The 23,750-nt window shown below is 31.8% G+C and overlaps 1 protein-coding gene across 1 annotated transcript; it reads right to left on the reverse strand.

Moving 5' to 3' along the window:
- Positions 1-8,508: 8,508 nt before the first annotated feature.
- On the reverse strand, positions 8,509-9,199 carry LOC131869345 (uncharacterized). The gene is made up of 2 exons (XM_059215741.1): positions 9,189-9,199; positions 8,509-9,097 (listed from the first exon to the last, which is right to left on the reverse strand). The coding sequence occupies exons 1-2, from the start codon at positions 9,197-9,199 to the stop codon at positions 8,509-8,511; spliced, it is 600 nt and encodes a 199-aa protein (XP_059071724.1).
- Between the last annotated feature and the right edge of the window lie 14,551 nt (positions 9,200-23,750).

Here is a 23,750-nt window from a genome sequence, read left to right on the forward strand (position 1 = left end):
AAAGTTTAATTTAATCTATTTCAATACATTTAACTTAATTTATGTAATTACATTTATGTTAGATTATTTCATTTAATTATATTAAATTTATTTATTAATTTTTTTTTGTTTAGGAAATTAGTAATCAAAAAATAATTAACTAATCTAAAAAATATTAGTTAATTCAAATTAAATGTCTTCAATTTAACTATTTAATTTTAATGTAAGTTATTTGAAAAGTATTATAAGTAGTCGAACATAATTGATATATATTACATAGATTTCATTTTTCAAAGTATTGTATAGCTACCAAATGATTCTAATTAGCTAAATGGAAACTGGATGGATTAAAACAAAATTGTTCTTTTTATTAATTATTTAGAAAACAATTTCTGATGCAACTTACAACACAAAATTACATGGCTCGATACTTTGAGCTCATACATTCAGTAACAAAATTTGTTTTTAAGGAATGTACTCCCTATCTCTCGACATTCTATCTAACCTCTAACTTAAGATGTTATCTTATCTAATTTCTCTAACGGGAAAACCATCATTGGATTTATCTGTTTTGCATTCCAAGTTGCGATGATTTTCCTCCTCATAACTGCCTTATTGGCAAAGGTCCATCTAGCCCTTTCTTTCCGAATTCGAAGTATGGCATTTGCCAAACTCTCGTCATCCTCAGGCATACTGCAGTAGGAATAATCATATTTGGGCATAGTTTTCAAAACATATGCCCAAACAGGGTGGCGTGGTCTTTTCCTGGGTGTTCTTCTTAGAACTACCATCCTGTTTCCAAAAAAATTAAGCTGTTAAGTATAATTTAATTAATTTAATAAAATTTAATTTAATCTTTTTAATTAAATTACATTTAATTTTTTAAATAAAATATAATTTTATTAGGTAAAACTTAAGTTATTTAATTACGTTTACCTGGATGTTCTTCTTCGAACTACCATCCTGTTTCCAAAAAAATTAAGCTGTTAAGTATAATTAAATTAATTTAATAAAATTTAATTTAATATTTTTAGTTAAATTACAATACTACTTTAATTTAATATTGAGGCTATAGTTACGGTATTTAGTAAGAACTTTAATCTAATTTAGTTATTTAAGTATAATATAATTAAATAACTAAAAATAATTTAAATTAAAATATTTAATCAAATTAGACTTAAGTTATTTAATTAAGATTAATTGAATTTATTTAACAAAGTTTAATTTATTAAGTTTAATTTATTTAATTATTGTAAATTTAATTTCTTTAATAAAGTTTAATTTAATTTAATTAAAAAAATATTATTTAATGAACTATAGTTAATTTAATAGAATGCAATTAATTGTTTTTTTTTCTATTGTTTTAATAATTAAATAAATTTAATTAAATAAAGCCTATATTTATGTGTATTAAACTTGTCACCTAGTTTATTTAATTAAACCAACGTATTTTTTAGTTTATACTACGAAGTCCATTTAATTACATTTAATTTTTTAAATGAAATATAAAAGTTATTAAATTCAGTATAATTGAATTTACGTCCATAAAATTTATAATTAAATAATAATTTAATAAAATGTAATTAAATTTATTTATTTTAATTAATTCCAATCTAATGAATTCAATTGCATTTAATTTTTTAAAGGTTGTCTATTTGATGGTTGTATTGAACTTCGACTATTTTATGGTTGTATTAACAGAAGAAAAAAATTAATAAAGCCATACCTTTATATGGAAGTGTCCATTGTCTCACTCAATCTTGCTTTCGTGAATGGAATGAACAAACTGTTGTTTATAAATAATAAAGCCATCATTGTTTGAAAAATACGTAAAGAAGGAGAATCTAAAGCGAATTTTATAGAAAACAATAGAACGCAAATTTTTGAATGATAGAGAATTAAATGAAGAATGCACTGAATATAGTCGATAGTAGCTTACCTAGTATATCACTGTCGTAGTAAGAGAGGTGAATTAAAATTTCTTTAAGCACAAAGTAGACTGGTTTGAAAGCAGCTGTATGTATGTAGAAGAAGAAGATTTATGTTACAGAGTAAAATGAAGTATGAATATTTTGTAAATAAAAAACAATGTAATTACAGAAGGCAAATCATAGAGAATTATACCTCAGCTATAAAAGCATATCATACGTTTTGAGAAATACATAGAGCAAAATGAAGCATGAAAACTTTTTTAATAGAAATGTTGTGTTTAATCGAAATGATAACCGTTTTTAATTGCAATCTTGGATGGTTGCAAATTAACTAATTTGGCGTCAATAGAAATGCAACAGAAATGCAACAAACATGGAATCCGATGCAAAACGAACAGGTAATTATACTCCGCACAAGACAATATGTGATTTCATTTGCATAAATATTGGCTTCAAATATCTCCATCGTATTTGCATGCCCACAAATTTCGTTACAAATAATGACCACTCAGGTTGTTGGCAATTGATTTACACCGTGTTGGAAAAGTTGATGCTGACGGAAATGTTTATGCCAGAAATGTTGACGGAAATGTTTACGTCAGAAATATTTACGTTGGAAATGTTGACACGGGTTCACCTATCCTGCAAATGAAGGAAGCCTCTCGGCTTAATAATAATACTTTTCTAAATTTAATAATATTTTTCATTTAAATTATTTAAATCAATTTAAAGGGAAATTAATAATTTATTTAAAACATAATCATTATAAAATTGTAATATTGATTTCTTCTCGGGTTAGGATTAGGGTTCAATTTTATTTATTGTGCAAGTAAGTTTAGAGTTAGAGTTAAATTTTGTCCAGTAACTAATATTGAGAAGATGATAATTATTTTAATAATTTTTTCCTGATGTTTAATTAGGTTTACATGAAGAATTGTAATTCTTTTAATATTATCGTTTAATTTACGTTATTCCTTATTTTGGTCAAGATGTATCATTTTTATTTTAAAATAATTGGGAGTTGTGTATATTGTTAGGGTTAAATTTTGTTTTGTGTTAATAACAAAGAAACATAAACATATAAAGTGGAAGAAAATATTTATGAGTTATTTTGAAAACCTCAATCTATCACTAATAACACATACAATGAAATTTTCATAATATATTCTAATTTTCAAAATAAAAAGTACAAATATTTTGATGCATGCATACGATAAAGGTTATCATATTAACATTCTTGTGAAATAATAAAACCTCAATTTATTCTACCTTGTAAACTGAATTGTTTGAGTATGATATAAAATTTACAGAAAATACACTAGAAATAGACAAACCAAATATATTTTGAAATTTTTTAAAATCTCTCTCTGGATCATCAAATATTTACTATTTATAAATCAATATGAAACATCTAATAAAAACATATGTAAAAGTATATTTGAAATTAAATAAAGTCAATTGCAATATAATTGTCATTCCACATGAAAAATATAAAGTTTTATAAGTGATTATGGCTTTTACATTTTCATACAATGTAGTGGGCAAATTATTATGGTCACCATATATTCATACAATCTAAAGGCATGCAAAACAATGGTATATAATTTCCATACTTATTGGTTTCGATAAGAAGTTGTGGATCAAAATTTTCTAATTCAATGGATTGTAGTATTTTGCCTTCAGTATTGTATAATGATACTTTCTCTCCCACAATTAATATGCATCCATTATTATTTACTACTATCCTGTAAATTCTCTTAGGTAAATCAATGTGAAAAGGAGACCATTTATATGTTTCTTCACCTTCTTCATTATCTATTTCTAATTTCCACATTTGATGATATTCTTTATCAACCAACACAATGCAACTGTCGCATCCAGCTATTTCCCAAGATGTAGTAAAACTCTTCCAATGAATCATAACATCAAAATAATTTTCATAAACTTTTGTTTGTACTTCATGAGAGTCAAATTCTACAATTGGTGCATACTTTCTAGTAGTATCTGCTGGTGATGGAATTATCATCCAAGTTAATGTAGCGTAGTTGAATTCAACAATCTCGCCATTGTTTGTATGATTTCTCATCTAGTAAAATCTTCCCTTACAACAAAAACCTCTTCCCAATGGATAGTATGAATTTTCAACATGTATTTGATTCCATGAATCTGATTTTGACTCATAAATTTCAATATAGCATTGACCATTGCAGTTCTTGTAGTATTGTCCAAGAAAGATTATTAACTGATTAGTGGAGGAGACATAACTTGTCACCATAAAATCAGTATGTATTGTTGTTGCAATATCTCTTATAGAAGAAAGTTCAATCCAAGACGACATACTTGCATTTGATTTGTCATATATGTAGAAATTGAAATCAAAATCTTTTATCCATTTTGAGCAACAATAGATATTATTGGATACCATCTCTATGCATTTGCAATACTTTGGGAATTTTGTTGCAGGTACCCTATAGAAATTTGCATCACCTTCCATTACCCATGGTTTATCCTTGTTGATTCAAATGGAAAAAAGTGCAATAAGAAATTACTTTTTGGAGGAGAATTATCTGAAAATATGTTTCCCAAAGTATCTGGTTTTGAAAGGATGTATTTCCAACTCTTACATACCAATTTCATTCTTGACAAATGTCTGGTAGACAATTTTCTTATAATCATTAACAACAACAGTTCTGATAGGCCTTCCCACATGCTTTTGGGTTTTTTATCCTCCATCAAACCTGCACCATGTTAACATATTCAAATGTTGTGCAACATTTTTCTCAAAAATATAGAAAACAAAATGGTTAGAGAACTTCAATTGTTAGATTAATGGTACTTTCAATGTTTAAGTTTTTATTAGTATTTACAATAGTGAGACGGTTACAATTAATTTAGTTACAATAAAATTCTTTTAAAAAAAATCTAAATATAAAATTATACATAAGAATGATCAAGTAAAAGCTTTATGTGGCGACTATATATTTGTTCAATCTACATGTATAGTTTGTAATGTTATATGATTACAATATTTGTGGGTTTGAATAATAATTTATGGATCAAAGTATGTAAATATTTTATAGGAATTATAAAATATTTATGGAAATATAGTAAATGAAGTTGCTTCTAAATGTTGTAGTTTTTTTTCTTCAGCTTTTTGTTTTTCACTAATTAGTATTAATTTTTATTTAATGCTCTTTATATGAATTTACATATTGAGGAAACAAACATACAGAGTGGAAGAAAATATTGACGAGGTACTTTATAAATCACAACCTCTTAGTAAGGACTCATACAATGGAATTTTGAAATTGTATTCTATTTTTGAAAATAAAAAGTGACAAAAATATTGTTGCATGCATTAGATAATGGCTAGCATGTTTACATTCTTCTGTGATATTAAATCCCAATTTATTGTGACCTTTAAACTTTAGTTCTTGAATACGATAAAAAGTTTTTTAAAAAAACCTCTCAAATAGATCATTGAAATAAATAGTGTTTTAATTTTAAGACGAGATAAGTATTGAATAAGAAAAATTTAAGAAGTCAAATTTTTGAAAATTCAACTAAAAGTAGTGAGAACTTAAATCCCGCTTTTGGTACTTTGTTCTATTTAAAGTCACTAATATTTGTAGTCTAGATAGCATTTATTGAAATCAAATCTTTAGTTGTAGGATTGATGATGTCAAACCAATATAGGTGCTCAAAGGTGCGTCGGTGGAGATGCCAAGTGCCAGTGTCTTCATTTCTTTTTGGAAAGAAATTGCAAATTGTTTGTGTCCATGTTGGAATTTGTTCTCTGACAATCTTAGGTATGCGTTCATAGTACGGTATATTTTTAAAAACTCCTTGTGGACCCCATCTATCTATAAGTTGTCGATTCCATATACTGTCCGATTGAGATGCAAACTGCATACGAAATAGTTGTCCATGATAGTGTAGGTTTGATAGGCCAATAGTACTCATATGTGGTCCTCCAAGCATTGTTGTTAAATAAAGTGGCCCATTTCCTTGGAATATAGTTTGGTAATCAATTTCATGTCTCATTGGAGGCGACTCAAACCAAACCTCTCCTGGAACAAATTGTACTTCTGTTGGATCACAATTTTCACAACTGATTAATTTTGTGATTTCAGGATCTCTGTAGAACTGATTGGAATTTCTAAGAGCTGGTGGTCGATAAGTAATTAAGCCTCTCTCTTGTAGGAATATTTTGGAAGACAAAAAGGCAGTTCTTTCTGCATTATGGATCATTTGAAGATCATTATGTTCAAACATGTGATCAACTGTAATGGTCCTATGTCTTAACATATTCTTTTTGTTGAATTGTAACCCCTGCTATGCAACAAAAAAGTAATTTATTGAAAGTAATTTAGTTTCGCCACCTTACATCTGCAAATTCCAATGGCATAGTAAATAATGGTATATAAAAATAATTGACAGTGATATACATGTAATCAATTATGACATAACCATATAGATGCAATATATTTGAATAAAATAAGCCTGATAAAAACAAACATTACAAGATTATTGTATATTGACATGAGCTAAATAAATTTAATTTTTATTACATAAAAAATATAATGCTTATGATAATATGTTAGAATAACTTATTTCTAAAGCTTTCAGTCTATTTTCTTCATTTTTGTGTTTTTCAACTTGTTTTCCCTTTTTCATTTTTTCATATCAATCATATATAAATGGTGGAATTATTCGTACTCCTTCTAAGGACTTTACACGAGAGATAGCTACAAATGTCATTCATGTTCTTTCAGTTGGACCTATATCAATTATTGCTTTTTCAAGTGTTAGACCTTGTGATTTATGTATTGTCATTGCCCAAGCCAATCTCAATGGTATGCGGGTCATAGATCTTCTATGTGTTACATTGATAGGAACTGTTTGTGGGTTTTGAGCATCGAACGGTATTCTAGAGTAAGTATCAAACTTAACCATTACATACATTGGTGGTTCTGGTGGCATACTTCCAGGTTTGTATACAATGTTTTCAACATATCCGAAAGCTCCATTTACAAGACCCGCTTCTATCCATAGATTAATAGTTAACATTACTCTTGCATTCTTCGAGATAAACAATTCCATATCAAGTTCATCTTGCAAACTTCGTTCCATTACACTAAGATTTCCAGATTTTGCTACAACACTGCGTGCCACGGGTTCTTTTAGTAAATATAATTTTTTCCTGTTATGATTGTGAACATTATCATTTGTGGAGAATAAATGAACATTATTGTCAAACTCCTCATTCATTGTTGCGGTGAGATTACTATTTGTTCTTGACATTAACAACTTCCAATCATTAATAGTAGGGTGTGCTTCTCTCATGTTTGTCAATAGTTCACGAAATTGCTTTTGTTGTATATCTTCTCCATCCTATCTAAATATTTTTTCCAACATTACCACAATTTTGAAGTCTTCCCACAATAGTTTTGCTCATTTGTTGCTATCATATGCTGCTTTGTCTGTAACCGGAGGCAACTAATTTAGATCTCCAACTAAAATCATAGAAATACCTGGAAAAAATAAAAAATAGTAATGGCTATATTATAAATTGACAGTTTAATTTTTTTATACATATAATTTGCATTTAGTATTATGCAATAAAATTTTAATAATAGTGAATTGCAATTGTGCATTTACCTCCAAAGTTGATATTACGATTTTCTGGGAATGCTTGATGAAGTCTACAATCTATATTCTCCAACATTTTTTCTCCAATGAAGCTCATTTCATCAATCAATATGTATTTGATATGAGACATTTCTTCTTGAAAATGTGTTTATCTTGTTCCTTCTAGTTCACTAAAATCTTTTATTGAAATTTTTAACTTCGAATGAATTGTAGATGCGCTTATGTTGAATGTTGCAACTCCGGTTGGTGCAAGCAGTAAAAGGAGAGATTGATTAGGCATGGCTGCATTTTTGAGAGATTTACTGATTGCACCAATGAGATGTGACTTTCTTGTTCTTGTTGTTCCTTGAACTATCATATACAATGGTGTCACATTTTTATCCATAGAATAGTGTGACATAATAATGCATAATGCTTTTTCTTGTTTTCCACTAAGGCTTTTGTAATCGATATGTTCTGCTACATCTTTATATATATGGCATCCATTATCTCTCACTATATTGATGAAGTTGATTGCTCGAGATGTGTATTCATCACCTGGATATCGGAAAGACCAATTTGTTTGCCTATTAATATCTCTTCTTCCAAACATATCTATTTCAGAAACTTGCATTAATTGATCATGATGTAATCTGGAAATGACTTCCCATTCATGCTCTATAGTGTTTCCATGAACAAATTCATTTTCTTCAGTTTCTGAATCACTACTATTCTCGTTATTTTCTACATTATTTGTTCTCTCCACATGCCATGGATTATAATTAAATGACTCCCAATTTGATATTATGGACTTTTTGTCATCACCAATATCTATTCTTATGTCACAGAAAGGTTTGTAGAGTAACAATTCCGAAAAACAAAAATCAACAAATTTTCTTGCCTCACGTTGAGGCATGGATAAAAATCTTGGAAACACTCTAACTATTGTTGCATTTTTTCTGGCCTGTCATTTGTTATTACTTTTTTGTCTATTATTATAAATCCATGATCTAGTTGCATCAATCATTGTGACAGCTTCCATAGACAATGGCCTTGTTCTATATCCATTGATGAATGATTTTGTTTGTTCTTCATTTTCCTCTTCATCATTTATAGCCACAGGTTTGAATACTTCACGCGAGACATTCAGATTAACAAACTGTCTACTGCTTTCAACGAGTGGAAGTTCTAACAACATGTGAGATGTTTCTTGAGCTCCAACATCTCTCTCAATAATAGTTTCATTTAGAAGTTTCCTATATGCTTTTGTTGCAAGATCATCTCGGTTCTCAATATTTGCAAGACACATCAACATTTGATGGTAGGTTTCTGAACTTTTCTTTGCTTTTGCTGCATACTTTGCAATATATTTTATCACAACATGTTTTGAGAGAACAGGTTGCCAATCTATGTTGGCTCTCCATAATTGCAATATATAATGATTATGTGAATTGACTCTATCATCATTCCTTGCTGGATCCAAAAAAAATTCACCGGTATCTTTATCCTCATATAATTTTGAACCATGCAAATTTAAATTCCAAGGAGCATTGTATCTACAATTTATATAAAGAAAAATTATCCAGCATTGTTGCAATATTATACTTACTCTTTATATATAAAATTTAAATTTTTTAAAGTACATACCTGCAAACCATGCTTCCTTTTTTCTTTCTTAAGCATGCACCCTCTCTACAGATTGTATGTCTTTGTACAGTGTTTAGGATTTCTTCATAATCTTGATCTATATCCATTTGAATAAGTTGTCTTGTATTTTTTAAGCATGGATGTAGAGAAAAAATTGGAAATGTCTACAGTAACAAATATTAATGTATTAATTGGCTATTCGTATAGGTGTTTACATTTCTGATGTAGAACAAAAAAATTCATTGTTCATCGTAATTATACCTATACATTTCGCTGATGAATATCGGCTCTTGGATTCCATGCATGAACAATGGAATGAAAATATTTTTCTGCAATTTTTACTTCCTATTCATTAGACCAATCTATATTATCCATATTTGGTGCTCCATGTATCCATAAGAATCCATGAACATGTGGTGATCCCCTGTGTTGCCACTCGTATCTGCACCAATAGTCTTTAACATTGAAGCCCTTTTCTAATATTTATTTTCTAAAGTTTGAATGTCTTAAATGCATATACTGGGAAACTATGTGAGGGTAGTCGATAATGTTTTGTTTCCTCCATATTTGAGCTTCACATGGATTACTTGGTGTTGTTCCTGGCATCAATTCATGTAAATCTGGCCAATACAAATCAGCTGCACTTAGTGTGAAGAATATTGTTGGTGTTCCTATTTGATGTAGCATGTCAGATAGTTATGCTCTGCATTTTGCCCAGTATGACCTGGTTCCTCTTAATGTTGTCCCAAATCGCATCAACTTATCAACCAGGTGTGAGGTTGGCAACTGCTCCATGTGCTCACGCAATTCATTTATGGTGATGGGCAAATCTTGAAAGTTTCTTTTTGCAAAAACCGCACTTGAACTGTGTGCTCGATGTCTCATTATCATGTTCATCATGTAGTACCTAAATCTTGGGTGTTTGCCAAAACGGTGATCCCTATACCGAAGCAAATGCTTAACATATTCATGGAGGTGAACTTGTCTTATTTGTGGTTCTAACCAGTCACATCTAACATCATCAAACAGTGTTGGGACATATTTGTTAATTGGAGACACACCAATTGCAGGCCAATCAATCATTCTTAAAGGATTTGCATGTGGGTTATTAATCCATGCATGGATTAATTCCATTTCTTTTTGCACATTAGGTGGTCTTGAAGCCATCGAAGTAGTGTGATCTATTATGTTTCTTTCATCTGTCTCCATAATCGAGCCAACAAATACTATTTGATTTGAATCATAATCAAATTCCATATTAACTGTTTTCATTTGCTTGAATATATTGTGCTCACAATCTCTTTCCACATTGTTTAGAGCATTAACATCAATTGTGACATCAGAGTAGAACTTATCATTTTCAACTTTGTATTGTAGTGCTTTGTACACATGATCTCTATTCACTGTAAAATTATAGTTTGTGCCTTTTTGATCTTTTCTACGAACAATAATTATTGACAACTCTTTGATTGAACGAGGAAGAAATTTTGAAATTCGTTGAATATTCTGTGGAAAACTTATCGTGTGACCTTTGTATTTATATTGACCACCTGTTGCATGTGTAACCTGTAAAATTGGATTTACTCAAGCAATCAACATTTCTTCTACCTGAGTTAGATTAGCAAGTTCTCTGGGTTGTGGCCCTAGGTCTATATTATTTGAAGAAGAAAATCTGTTGTTTCCTTTTTCTTGCCAACACCTATTATAAACAGGACCTTCTGATGTGCGTATGACTTTTATTCCAAGGTAACATTCTTGGCACACATAACACATTGTTGGACAACGAAAGCTATCTATTCGGTTTCGAAAAATGACTTACAGATTTCTAAAATCATTTTGAAGCATTTCACTATGATTGTTTACATTGTTTTCCATTCTTTCATTTAAGTTATCATGTTGTACATATTGACTATTTTCAGGCACATACTCATTTGTCAGTGATTCTTTTGTAATTCCTTGTCGTCTATTTCTACTGAAATTTTCTTCTTCTCCATGTACATTTTCTAATTCTTTTATTTCCAAATCTTTGTTCAACTGCTAAAGATGATAAAGATGAGACCATTGCTAAACAAGTTGAAGATTCGTATAAACAAGAAGATGGAGAGAAATTCTATTATTGCCAAAATTCTATTTGATGCTCTCAATTCTATTGGAAAGAATACCAAAGAAAGAGATAAGAGAGCCACTCAAAGAGTGATTACAACCTCCTTAGTAAGCCATCAATTAAGGAAGGCTCGTCAAATGAGACAAACTTGTGTTGATTTTAACATAAACCATAAAACTTTGGATAGAGCACTTGCACGAAGACAAAGACTTGACGATCCACTTCAACATGATACATGGGCTTTTGGTGGGAGGCTTCCACATGTTGATAGAAAGTTGTCTGACAATATGAAGGAGGAGATTCAACAATTTTGGCACTCTAATTCTAGAGTATCACCCAATGCAAAGGACGTTTTGAAATTAAGAATCGACAACCGAGACCGCACACCGCATCCCAAACATTTCTTGGAATCAAGCCAAACAATGTTGTACAATTTTTTTGTCAAGTACATCCAACTTTGCAAATATCACAAAGGGCCTTTGAATCTTTGAAGCCATTTTATTGTGTTCCTCTTAAGATTCGTAATACTTATTATTGCAAGTACCATGTGGAGTTTTCAATGTACCGTGAACTTTTATGCCATATTGGTTCTACGATGCATACTAATGAGATGTTGCAGGAGTGTGGTGCAATGCTATTTCCGAGATCATCAAGAGACTTGCAAGATCTATTTTTATGCCCTAGAGATGATGGCTGCTATTTCTATAGAAATGATTGTTTGAATGAGAAGTGCTCCCAATGTGGTGGGTTGTCAAAGTTTGTTTCATGTTTTCATGAGGGAAGCGAACATGAGTTTGGAAAGAATTATGTTGAGAAAAAAATATATGAGATAGTGAAATATACTTTGAAGAGTGGAGGTGAAGGTTCTAGATGCAAATTACTCTCAAGAGAAGTGAGCGTTGCTGATTTTATTTTGGATTTTAAGGAAAATCTTTTTTACAAGTATGCAAGGCACACCCATAGGTCTCGGTGGTTGGATCAACAGTTCTGGATGTGTAAGAACTCTTTGCCGATTGGCACTGTTATATCGGTGGTTGATTTTGCAGAGAACTATACATTGCAATGACAGAATGAGGTACAGTCTCAATACTACAATTCAATCCAGATTGCTATTTTTGTTCACATTACATATAGACATGCTCCTGATAGTACAGAAGAGGACAGGAAGATAATCAAGGAGTATCATTTTTATATGAGTGATGATAGATCACACTCCCCCGAGTATGTGCAACATTCTTTCAAGATTTTTCTTGAGTTCTTGCATGAGAAAGATATTATAATTGATCGACATATCATATCAAGAATGTTTGTATGTTTGATTGGTTGAGTAGAATGCATTTAGAGAGGGATATACCTCATATTTGGTGTTTTTTTTAGGCAGGGCATGGGAAGGGGGAGCATGATGGAGCATGTGCATGTTTGAAGAGAGCTCTAGCTAAGGAGCAATAGAGGATTTCAGGTGAAAATTTCTCTGATGCACGTTCTATTGTTGATTGGTGTAGTTCAGCATTGTCACATGGAGGTACTCTTAATTCAGTAGTGACCAAATTCTTTTGGTTGGTTGAGGAGAGAACATTGGGATACAGATTGGATTGTGAAACAATTAAAGATTCTTCAAAGATGCATCCATTTCTTAGCTCATATGCAAGTACATGGACTATTTGGACACAAGCATTGGCTTGTTTTTTTTAGAGTTGTGTTCGGTGTGATTGGAATCAATGTGAGTCAAGTGAGTGGGTTGATACATGGGTTCCCCAATATCTAACTCCTTTATCTCAAACAATATCCTTATCAAACAATGACATGGAAAGTTCACTTGAGTATGACCGTCTATCAGATCTTGTACAACCAGGACATGTTTTTGCAGTTGTTGCACTGCAAGGGAATGAAGAGAGATCAAAATATTGGTTGGCATGATGTGTACAGGGAAAACAAAAGCTAACACAACTAGTGACAAATGATGATGGGTTCACATATCCTACAGGTTCAGTTGTTGTTGTGGGAACTTGGTTGCGAACATACATGATTAGAAAGAATGGCATACCTGCATTTGAAGACTATGAGAGACACAAAACCTTTCTAATGTATTAACACCTTATTATAGCTACAAATGTCAAGTTTTTGAACCATCAAGCAAAACCGAAGACCAAAGACCTATGGATAGTGACTACTACTGATCATGAAGCAATACTGGATACTCTTAAGCAAAGAGATGACCCTTCAAGCATACTTGAGTAGTAGGTCTTTAATGGCGACTTATTTTTTTATCATGCATTTCATTTCAAACAATGAGCATTAAACCTTAATGTTCAAGTTTGTTACGTGTATATTAAGGATGTGTTCAAAATGCAGGTCTATTGATGAACATTTTTTTTTGGCAACATGGTTTTTGCATGCACATAGCGGGTACACTCGATATAACTAGAAGAGATGTATTTTTGCAACATGACTTATTATCATGCATTTGATGAGCTTTACAATTTTTGTTATTAGACAACACTATTTGATAATTTTTGATGATATAATTATCACAAAACCTTTATGATCATGCAGGTCTTTTTGATGATATACAACAATATTGCATTATGATTTTTGCATCAACATAGTGGGTTCTCTTGATATAATTCAAAGGGATGTATTTTTATGGTATATAATCCCGCCTTTTCATTTATTATCATGCATTTCAGTTGAAGTGATTATCATAAAGCCTTTATGTTCATCCATGCATTTTATGTGTAGACTAACAATTCTTAAAAATACATGTTCATGCTAGATCATTCGTCGTTGACTAGTTTACTCTTAGTGATGGTACATATTCCTTTGTGCATAAACACTAAGTCAAGTGAATGCATTGCTATTTAGAAATGACAATATCTACCATCGTCTTCAACCATGCAAAGAAATGCAGTGAGAAGGGCTTTAATCGACACGCATCTTTCTTCAAAGTTATGCTTGTATACTTTGCAGAGAAACTGGTAAGTTTCGTAATTATACAATCTTGTACATCTTAAAAATGTTTCAAATGATCTATTTATAATTTGACAAAATAATTTGTATTAAGTGTTATAATTTGTTTCTTGTAGCACATTCATTCCGCATAAAAAGGTTGCTTATTTTGGTCTTCATTTATATGCAGGCATTGTTGTACGTAAGTTTTTCTCTTAGGACATGAGGATGTCTGATGCAGATGAAATGGGATGTTATATTTGTATATGGATGTGAATTGATGTAACTTTTTTATGATGATATACAATGTCCATGAGCAAATTGGTTTAGTTATATTGATGATATACAATGTATCTATACATGAGTATGTTGGTGTAGTTGTATTGATAATGAAAAAAATCATGTTTGCATATTCCTTCATGGATGTCACATGCAAGTGTAATGGTAATTATGTATATACAATACATGGAAATATTGATGATCATTATGTGTCTACAGTTATAATGCTTGTTTATCTATATTTTTCATTGAATGAGACTGACGATTTTTTTGCCAACTTTGCAAAAAATGCTGCCCTAATAAAACCCTAGGGAAAATTGAAAAATCGAGATAGGATTTTGTAGGGACCCATCTCATGGCCCCATAGGTTCAAATGGATCGTTCATAGATGCCACAGATTCTGAGTTAGGGCCTGTCGAAGTTTGACAATTTTTAGCACTTAGGATGCTCAAGGGACGATGTCGGTAGGGTATGACCCCGAGCGTTAGATCGAGTGTGGGGGGGGGGGAATAGGAGCATCCATAGGGTAACTATACCTAACTGGACATGTCAGAGCCAACAGTTTGTTATCACGATGAGCAGAACAAGAAATTGGCCACGTGACAACATTCGATTGAATGAGACTGATGATTTTTTCGCCAACCGAAAAAATGCTGCCCTAATAAAACCATAGGGAAACTTGAAAAAATGAGATAGGATTTTGTAGGGACCCCTCTTGTGGCCCTGTAAGTTCAAACAGATCATTTACAGGTGCCACGAATTTCAAGTTAGGGCCTGTCAAAGTTTGACAATTTTTAGCACTTAGGGTGCTCAAGGGACGACGTCGGTAGGGTATGACCTCGAGCGTTCGATTGAGTGGGGGGGGGGGGCGGAAATAGGAGCATGCATAGGGTAAAAATGCCTAACTAGACATTTCAAAGCTGACGGTTCGTTATCACGACAAGTAGAACGAGAAATTAGCCACACGACAACATTTCATTGAATGAGACTGACGATTTTTTTGCCAACTGAAAAAATGCTTCCCTAATAAAACTGTAGGGAAAATTGAAAAACAGAGATAGGATTTTGTAGGGACCCCTCTCATGGTCTCGTAGGTTCAAACAGATTGTTTGTAGGTGCCACAGATTCCGAGTTAGGGCTCATCAAAGTTTGATAATTTTTAGCACTTAGGGTGCTCAAGGGACGACGCCGGTAGGGTATGACCCCGAGTGTTCGATCGAGTTGGGGGGGGGGAAATAGGAGCATGCATAGGGTAATAATTCCTAACTAGACATGTTAGAGCCAATGGTTCATTATCACGACAAGCAAAATGAGAAATCGGCCACGCGACAACATTCGATTAAATGAGACTGACGATCTTTTTGCCAACCAAAAAAATGTTGCCGTGATAAAACCGTAGGGAAAATTAAAAAACTGAAATAGGATTTTGTAGGGACCCCTCTCGTGTCCCTGTAGGTTCAAATGGATCATTCGCGGGTGCCATGGTTTCTGAGTTAGGGCCCGTCAAAGTTTGACAATTTTTAGCACTTAGGGTGCTCAAGGGACGACTTCGGTAGGGTATGACCCTGAGCGTTTGATCAAGTGGGGGGGGAAAATAGGAGAACACATAGGGTAATAATGCCTAACTAGACATGTCAGAGCCGACAGTTCGTTATCACGACGAGCAGAACGATAAATTGGTCACGCAACAACATTCGATTGAATGAGACTGACGGTTTTTTTGCCAACCGAAAAAATGCTTCCCTAATAAAACCATAGGGAAAATTGAAAAACCAAGATAGGATTTTGTAGGGACCCCTCTTGTGGCCTCGTAGGTTCAAACATATTGTTCGCAGGTGCCACAGATTCTGAGTTAGGGCCCATCAAAGTTTGACAATTTTTAGCCCTTAGGGTGCTCAAGGGACGATGTCGGTAGGGTATGACCCCGAGCGTTCGACTAAGTGGGGGGGAAAATAGGAGCATGAATAGGGTAATAATGCCTAACTGGACATGTCTGAGCTGACGATTCGTTATCACGATGAGCAGAATGAGAAATTGGCCACGCGACAACATTCGATTGAATGAGTGATGATTTTTTTGCCAACCGAAAAAATGCTGCCCTAATAAAACCGTAGGGAAAATTGAAAAATAGATATAGGATTTTGTAGGGACCCCTCTCATAGCCCTGTAGGTTCAAACGGATCGTTTGCAGGGGCCACAAATTCTGAGTTAGGGACCGTCAAAGTTTGACAATTTTTAGCACTTAGGGTGCTCAAGGGACGACGCCGGTAGGGTATGACCCCAAGCGTTCAATCGAGTGGGGAGGGGGAATAGGAGAATGCATAGGGTAATAATGAATTGTGTTGTTCATTAAATGAATTATATTATATTGTTCATTAAATGAATTGTATTATTCATTATACAAACAACACTTGCGATGAAATGAAATGAATTGTATTGTTCATTAAATAACCATTATTAACCATTGTTAGTTATTGGATTGAGGAACCTCTTCGTCACACTACTCGGCTCTGAAGGATCCTGCACAAGAAAAAACAAACCACGATTAAGATTAGTTATATTATATAACTCACATTCGAAAAGTTAACATAAAAATGAAATATAATTGAACTATTGTTGTTTACCTTATCTCCACATTTTCTCTTCGGCTTTGCAGGACTCTTGATGTATGTCTTCGGGAGAGGAGGTATGTTTTCAATATTTTCATACAAAACATACATATGTTCACAAACATGACATTGATACAAGTAAGCATATAATTGTCACTGATAATAACAAATTATATCTACTAAACATAAAATAAAATAAACACACATGTACTCGAGGCATCTGTTCTTCTTCATCTTCAGGTATAGTGGGTGTAGTCAACAAGGATGTGAAGCCAAGAATTCTCTATACATATACACAACAAGTATATGAAACTATCAATCTATGTCTAGACGTGTATAATCACTATAAGTTAATTAAACTATTCATTCAATCATATTTGCATTCAATTACCTTTCCCTTGTCTCCAACTGCACTACCAGATCCTAAATCACACAGCCCCGCACTCGTGTTGCTTGTGCCGTACAAGAGTAAAATAAGATATACATGCAAGTTACTACATAATCTAATTAATACTAATATAAATGATGAGAATATATGTACAATAAAATACAAACGACTAGGTGAAATAATATATGTACCGTCAAGCTATCAAGGCCAAATGAAATGATCGTCAAGGTGCCCTCTTGGATCTGTGTCACTCCTCCTCAGTCATCAACTGTTAAATAGACCAAGTAAATAAAAATTAGTACTTAATATTATCTAGATTATAAATATTCATTTAAAATATATAATGAACTATGAAAATACAATTCTTACCACTACATCATCAATGACAAAGTAGATGAGAATTTACATTAAACCATGTGATCATATATAACAATTACATAGATTAGTTAATTACATAAATTGGTTCATGTGGTAACCATATTCTTTGTAGAATTGATCAAAGAATAAAAACGTGAATTCTTTGATTGAAATATTTATACATTTTCAAAATTTAGTAACATTTTGATTGATACATGTCAGAAGATGTGTTACATAGTAGCAATGTTTATGTGTCCACTGGATATTGGTGAACAAATATATCTATAGCTTTTTTTATTTCGTTTTCATCTGGTCCCAATTGGTGCTTCATTTTCACTTGTACAAAAAGGACAATTCTTTTAATCTTCTGTTGTAATCCTGTAATTTGAGTAGAGTCTTCTTCAAATTGACCAATTTTAGTCTTCTTCCTCATCATGTTGTCAATCTCTTGTTTAGATAGTTCTCCATGAAGGGAGTCTGAATGTTTGGAATTGGATATACCAATTCCCAAACTTTGATAGTTCACTGCTCACTTCAGAAGATAATCTTTTGCCTAAATCATTGTCAAGATGTCTTACTATGGAAAAAATGAAGGCGTCATTAACTCTGCAATAGTGTTTTTCACTTTCCATCAGTTCTAATTGAGGGTAATTATCAAATATCCCTTTTCCTCCTTCATTAAAGTCTCCAACTCTATTTAGTCTTGGATAGTTGCATTGGAAAGCCAACAGGTATATTAAATACGAACTCATGTGAAATATGTTGCTCTCCAAAACATCTATCAATTGTCGATTCAAGCTGTCACTAATTATAGTTGCCCAATCAATTTTTATCCCCTTTGTTATTTTCAAAATATAATAACACATCCATGGATGGAAGTGTTTCGCTTCTGGAGTATCATATACCCTACTTAGAAGTGTGATGTAATCTTTTGCTTCCTCTTTGAATTTTGCTCTATGTTGTCCTCTAGCCAACTTTTTCACATTCCTACTTCTTTCAAGAATCAGATGGTCATTAATGAATTTGGAAGCTTTGTTGTTTTTATTTTCATAATAGTTGTTAGCAACTATCCAATCAATACATTCATATTCTGTATATTGTGGAATACAGAACACTCTTTGTATCATCTAAGGACTAATATCTAACACCGTGTCACCAAGGGGCCAATAATCTTCCTTTCATCTTTGTCATAATATTGTGCACACTGCACTACCAAATCAACCAATTGTACAGACACAAGAAATGCAGCTACTTCCACTAATCCTGAGGCTGCCATGGTTTGAGAAAGAATTGACCTTCCTCCCCCCTTTGCAATTCTATGAACAAATTCAGAAATATCCACATGACCCATGTTCATGTCTCCTATCTCATTGTAGCATGAATCAAATTTTGACTCACGAATGAGTCTTGTAAACTTATATTTCATTATGACCAAAATATTTGCTCTTCCTGGCAAATTATTAATAGTATTGAGTATCAATACATATTATACTATATTGAAAATAAATAATTAAAAGAACAACAACAACATAGAAATGTAATGTTTACATAATGTATCATTTAATTTAATAGAGTACAAAATTTTCGATAAAGGAAACATTTGTTTACCTACTATTACACAATTATTTGACATCAATTGTAATAAAAAAAAATTTGACACAAAATCCAAATTGGATTTTTTTATTGATTGACAACAATTTTTTATTTACATGTTTATATGAACTAATTTCTTGTGAGAAATATGATTGTATTTAGTGATGTCCTCTTCTTGTCTTTAAAATTTTGATAAAGGTAGAAATCGAATCGAAGATCTAACTACTCGTTGTTTCATTATTTCAATGTTTGCTCTAATTGTTTCGTTCGTAAAAGTTGTCCACTATTTTTGTTTTTTTTAAAAACGTTACAATGATTTCAACAAAAGTTTAATTTTCTAAATTGGTTGAGCAGACCGTGTAACTGTATTTTCTACTTTTCTCTTTAAATAGTGATGCATAGATAGGGTGCGATGTTTTTCCTCATTTTTTCCTACAAATTGACATCTTCGAATAAAGGCAACAATTTTTCATGTCAATTTCCTATGGGGAAATTTTGATCTCCCTCGAAATATATGTATTGGTTGCATGGGATTTTATGGGTTTCATGGTTTTCTTTCCTGGTTCTTTCCCTCAGAAGCTATCAAATCAGGTTTTAATATTAATAAAATTATTGTGGTTCGCCACTTTTATCAAAAAAAAAAAGCATTGAATAATGTTTAATGTAAAAATATTTATTATTTTGCATTTCATTTGATTTTAAATAAATTATTCTTTACTTCTAAAATTATTATTATTATAATATATTATTATCTTAAATTTATATAATTAAGTTTAATTTAGTTTATTTCATTAAAATTAATTTATTTCACGAAGATTAGTTTACTATTCATTTATTTAATTTAGTTAAGATTTAATTATTTAATTTAACTAAGTTTAAATTAATTTAAGTTTTTAAGTTAATTTTTATTTATTTAATTGTGTTTGATTTAATTTATTTAGCTAACTGTAAATTAATTGAAGTATTTAACTATAACTTAATTTAATTCATGTAATTAAGTTTAATTTGGTTTAATTTAATTCATTTAATTAAGTTTAATTTGGTTTAACTAATTAATTTTAATTTAATTGAAGCAATGAAGTTTCACTTAATTTTTTTTAGTTAGGTTTGATTTAATTCATTTGATAAAGTTCAATTTATTTATTTTAATTAAGTTTAATTCAATTATTATAATACACCATTATTTCATGAATTGAATAAAAAGTATTTTTTTAGTTGATTTTATATTAAGAACTTAATTTAATATATTGAATAAAGTTAAATTAAATTAAATTAAATTTAATCCATTCAATAAAGTTTAATTTAATTTATTTCAATACATTTAACTTAAATTATGTAATTACATTTAAGTTAATTTATTTAATTAAATTGTATTAAATTTATTTATTAAAGTTTTATTTGTTTGCTAAAATAATTTATTAAGTATAATTTCATTTATTGAATAAATTTTAATTTAATGTATTTATATTTCTTAACTTTAATCTTAAAAATTTAGTTCAATCAAATTAATGGTCTTGAATTTAACTGTTTACTTTTATTTTAAGTAATTTCAAAAGTATTATAAGTAGTCGAACACTAAAATTGTAATGATATATACCAAATAAATTTCAATCTCGAAAGGGCTATGTAACTATTTGAGGATTACATGGGTAAGAAAATAAACAAATACGACACATGATAGCGGAATTGATCAAACTAATATAATTTACAAAATGGAACTAAATTTGTCTTCAAATTACCACTGAATCTAAAGTAACAATAATTTTTCCCCAATGAACACAAAAATATAATTGATATATATTACATAAATTTCATTTTTCAAAGGATTTTGTAGCTACCAAAGGATTATAATTAGCTAAGTGGAAACATGATGGATTAAAACAAAATTGTTCTGTTTATTAATTATTTACAAAACTTTTTTTGCTGCAACTGTAGCTACAACACAAAATTACGTGGCTCGGTTCTTTAAGCTCATACATTTAGTTACAAAATTTGTTTATGAGGAATGCACTCCCTACATGTGGGCCTTTTGTCCGACCTCTAACTTAAGATGCTATCTTATCTAATTTCTCAAATGGGAAAACCATGGTTGGATTGGTTTGTTTTGCATTCCAAGTTGAGATGATTTTTCTCCTCATAATTGCCTTATTGGCAAAGGTCCATCTAGCCCTTTGTTTTTGGATTCTAAGTATGGCATTTGCCAAAGTCTCGTCATCCTCGGGCATAGTGCAGTATGAATAATCATATTTAGGCATAGTTTTCCAAACATAAGCCCAAACAGGGTGACGTGGTCTTTTCCTAGGTGTTCTTCGAACTACCATCCTATTTCCAAATAATTTAAGCTGTTAAGTACAATTTAATTAGCTTTAATTTATTTAATAAAATTTATTTTAATCTTTTTCATTAAATTATATTTAATTTTATAATGAAATATTATTATGTTCTATTTATTTAAAGAATTTTAATCTAATTTATTTTTTTAAGTTTAATATAATTAAAATTAAAATATTTAATCACATAAAACTTAATTTTTTTTTTGATTGGTAAATATTTTTTCATTCTATTAATACGGAAATTAAAATATACAAAATTTGCAGTCTTCCACTATGCATAAACGCAGAAAATATCAAACCCATACTACCCACAGTCCAAACTTATGGATTACCCTACCCTACAACTTATAGCATCAACAAAAAACCAGTTCTTTGCTAGTTCTCCAAACCAAATGTTCCAAAAATAATAAAAGTTTTAGAGTAAAAACAAACAGATGAAAACATTTAGGAGCAAATGAAAAACACTGGCCGACAGGCCACTCACTCACTAACCCCCTGGGTCGCCTCCTCCCTTCCCTCCTCAGAATCGACACTTTCCCCTTTGCCGCTTCAGCTTTCATCTTGGGGATGCAGTCCAGACATCTGAAGTCAAGGTCACCCTCCAAACTTGCCAGTAACTGAATGACCCTTCCTTCTTCAAATCTATCTCTCAAGTCCCTACCAACTTCCATCCTTGCCACCACATGCAAAGCATTTAGGACTTCATCTACTCTGGTTAATTTCACATAGAGTTTCATCACTTCCCACCCCACTCGAGCATGTTCATGACATTGGTCTTTGATTTCATCCTTCGGACCATGAATAAAAGGAAGCAATTCCTCCTGATCATCCCCTTCCTTAATTCGGATGCCAACTCGCAGTACCACCCATTCCAAGATTGAATCCAGGTTAATAAAAAACTCCCCATCGATCAATTTGATCAGTGTGAGTTTTACCTTTTCCACCTCTAGTTCGAACTCACAGGCCCATGCCAAAAGAAAAGAGTACACCTCGATGTTAGTTCAATATCGGTGATGGATATAAACCACCTCCTCAGCAAGCATGAGATGAGCTACCGCCCACAACTTCTCTGCCTTAAACTGGAAGACTCCCTGCATCCGCTTATCCAATACTTTGCCCAAAAAAGGCACCAACTTCTTATATGTTTGTAGAGTGAAATTAGCCTCCATGGTCACTTGCAATTTTGAAACAACAATTCCTGCAATGCAATGTCATACAAAGCTACAAAGATATAATTAATTCTACTTCAAACAAACCCTGGCACGCAGCTCAAAGGGTAATAAATTCTTCCTCCATCATATAGGACGAGTAATGAGTGCCAAGGATAAGGCATTAATGCCATGAGATCAAGAGCAGGATTTACTGCCATCCTCCACTCACTCCAATCGTGCGACCTGCCACAGACAACTCCTTCTTCAAAGAGCAGGCGCCACCTTGGCAAATGTACTTGCCAAATTTTGCTATCATTAACAAGTTGAAGACTGCATATTTCTAAAAGGTTACAATTAGTACCATTCCCACACGCGACCATCACCTTTCCACCATTTGGCCGCGCAACTATCCAGTTCACTTCCAATGTTAGACAGCAAATCTGCCACTGCATTTGTTCCCCTCCTAATATGTGAGACACAAAACTCCACAAATGTGTTGAGTTTCTCTCGGATCATAGCCACCCCTCAGTTTAGCTTCCAACATGGCATGTTGCCTTTAGCTATTGCATTAATAGCTATCTGAGAGTCCCCTTCTAAGTGCAGTCATTGGACTTTCATGTTTAAGGCTAGTTCTGTTGCTAGAAAAGTCGTTTGGACCTCTGCTTCATTATTAGCGTCATCTTGTAATCGTTGAGCTCCTTTGAATAGGATAGATCTGTTGTCATCCCTCGCCACCACTCCAGCGCCCGAGGTTCCCGGATTTCCTTTTGATGCACCATCAAAATTAATCTTTATCTATTGT

This window comes from Cryptomeria japonica, chromosome 2 (assembly GCF_030272615.1).
Source record: "Cryptomeria japonica chromosome 2, Sugi_1.0, whole genome shotgun sequence".
NCBI lineage: Eukaryota > Viridiplantae > Streptophyta > Pinopsida > Cupressales > Cupressaceae > Cryptomeria > Cryptomeria japonica.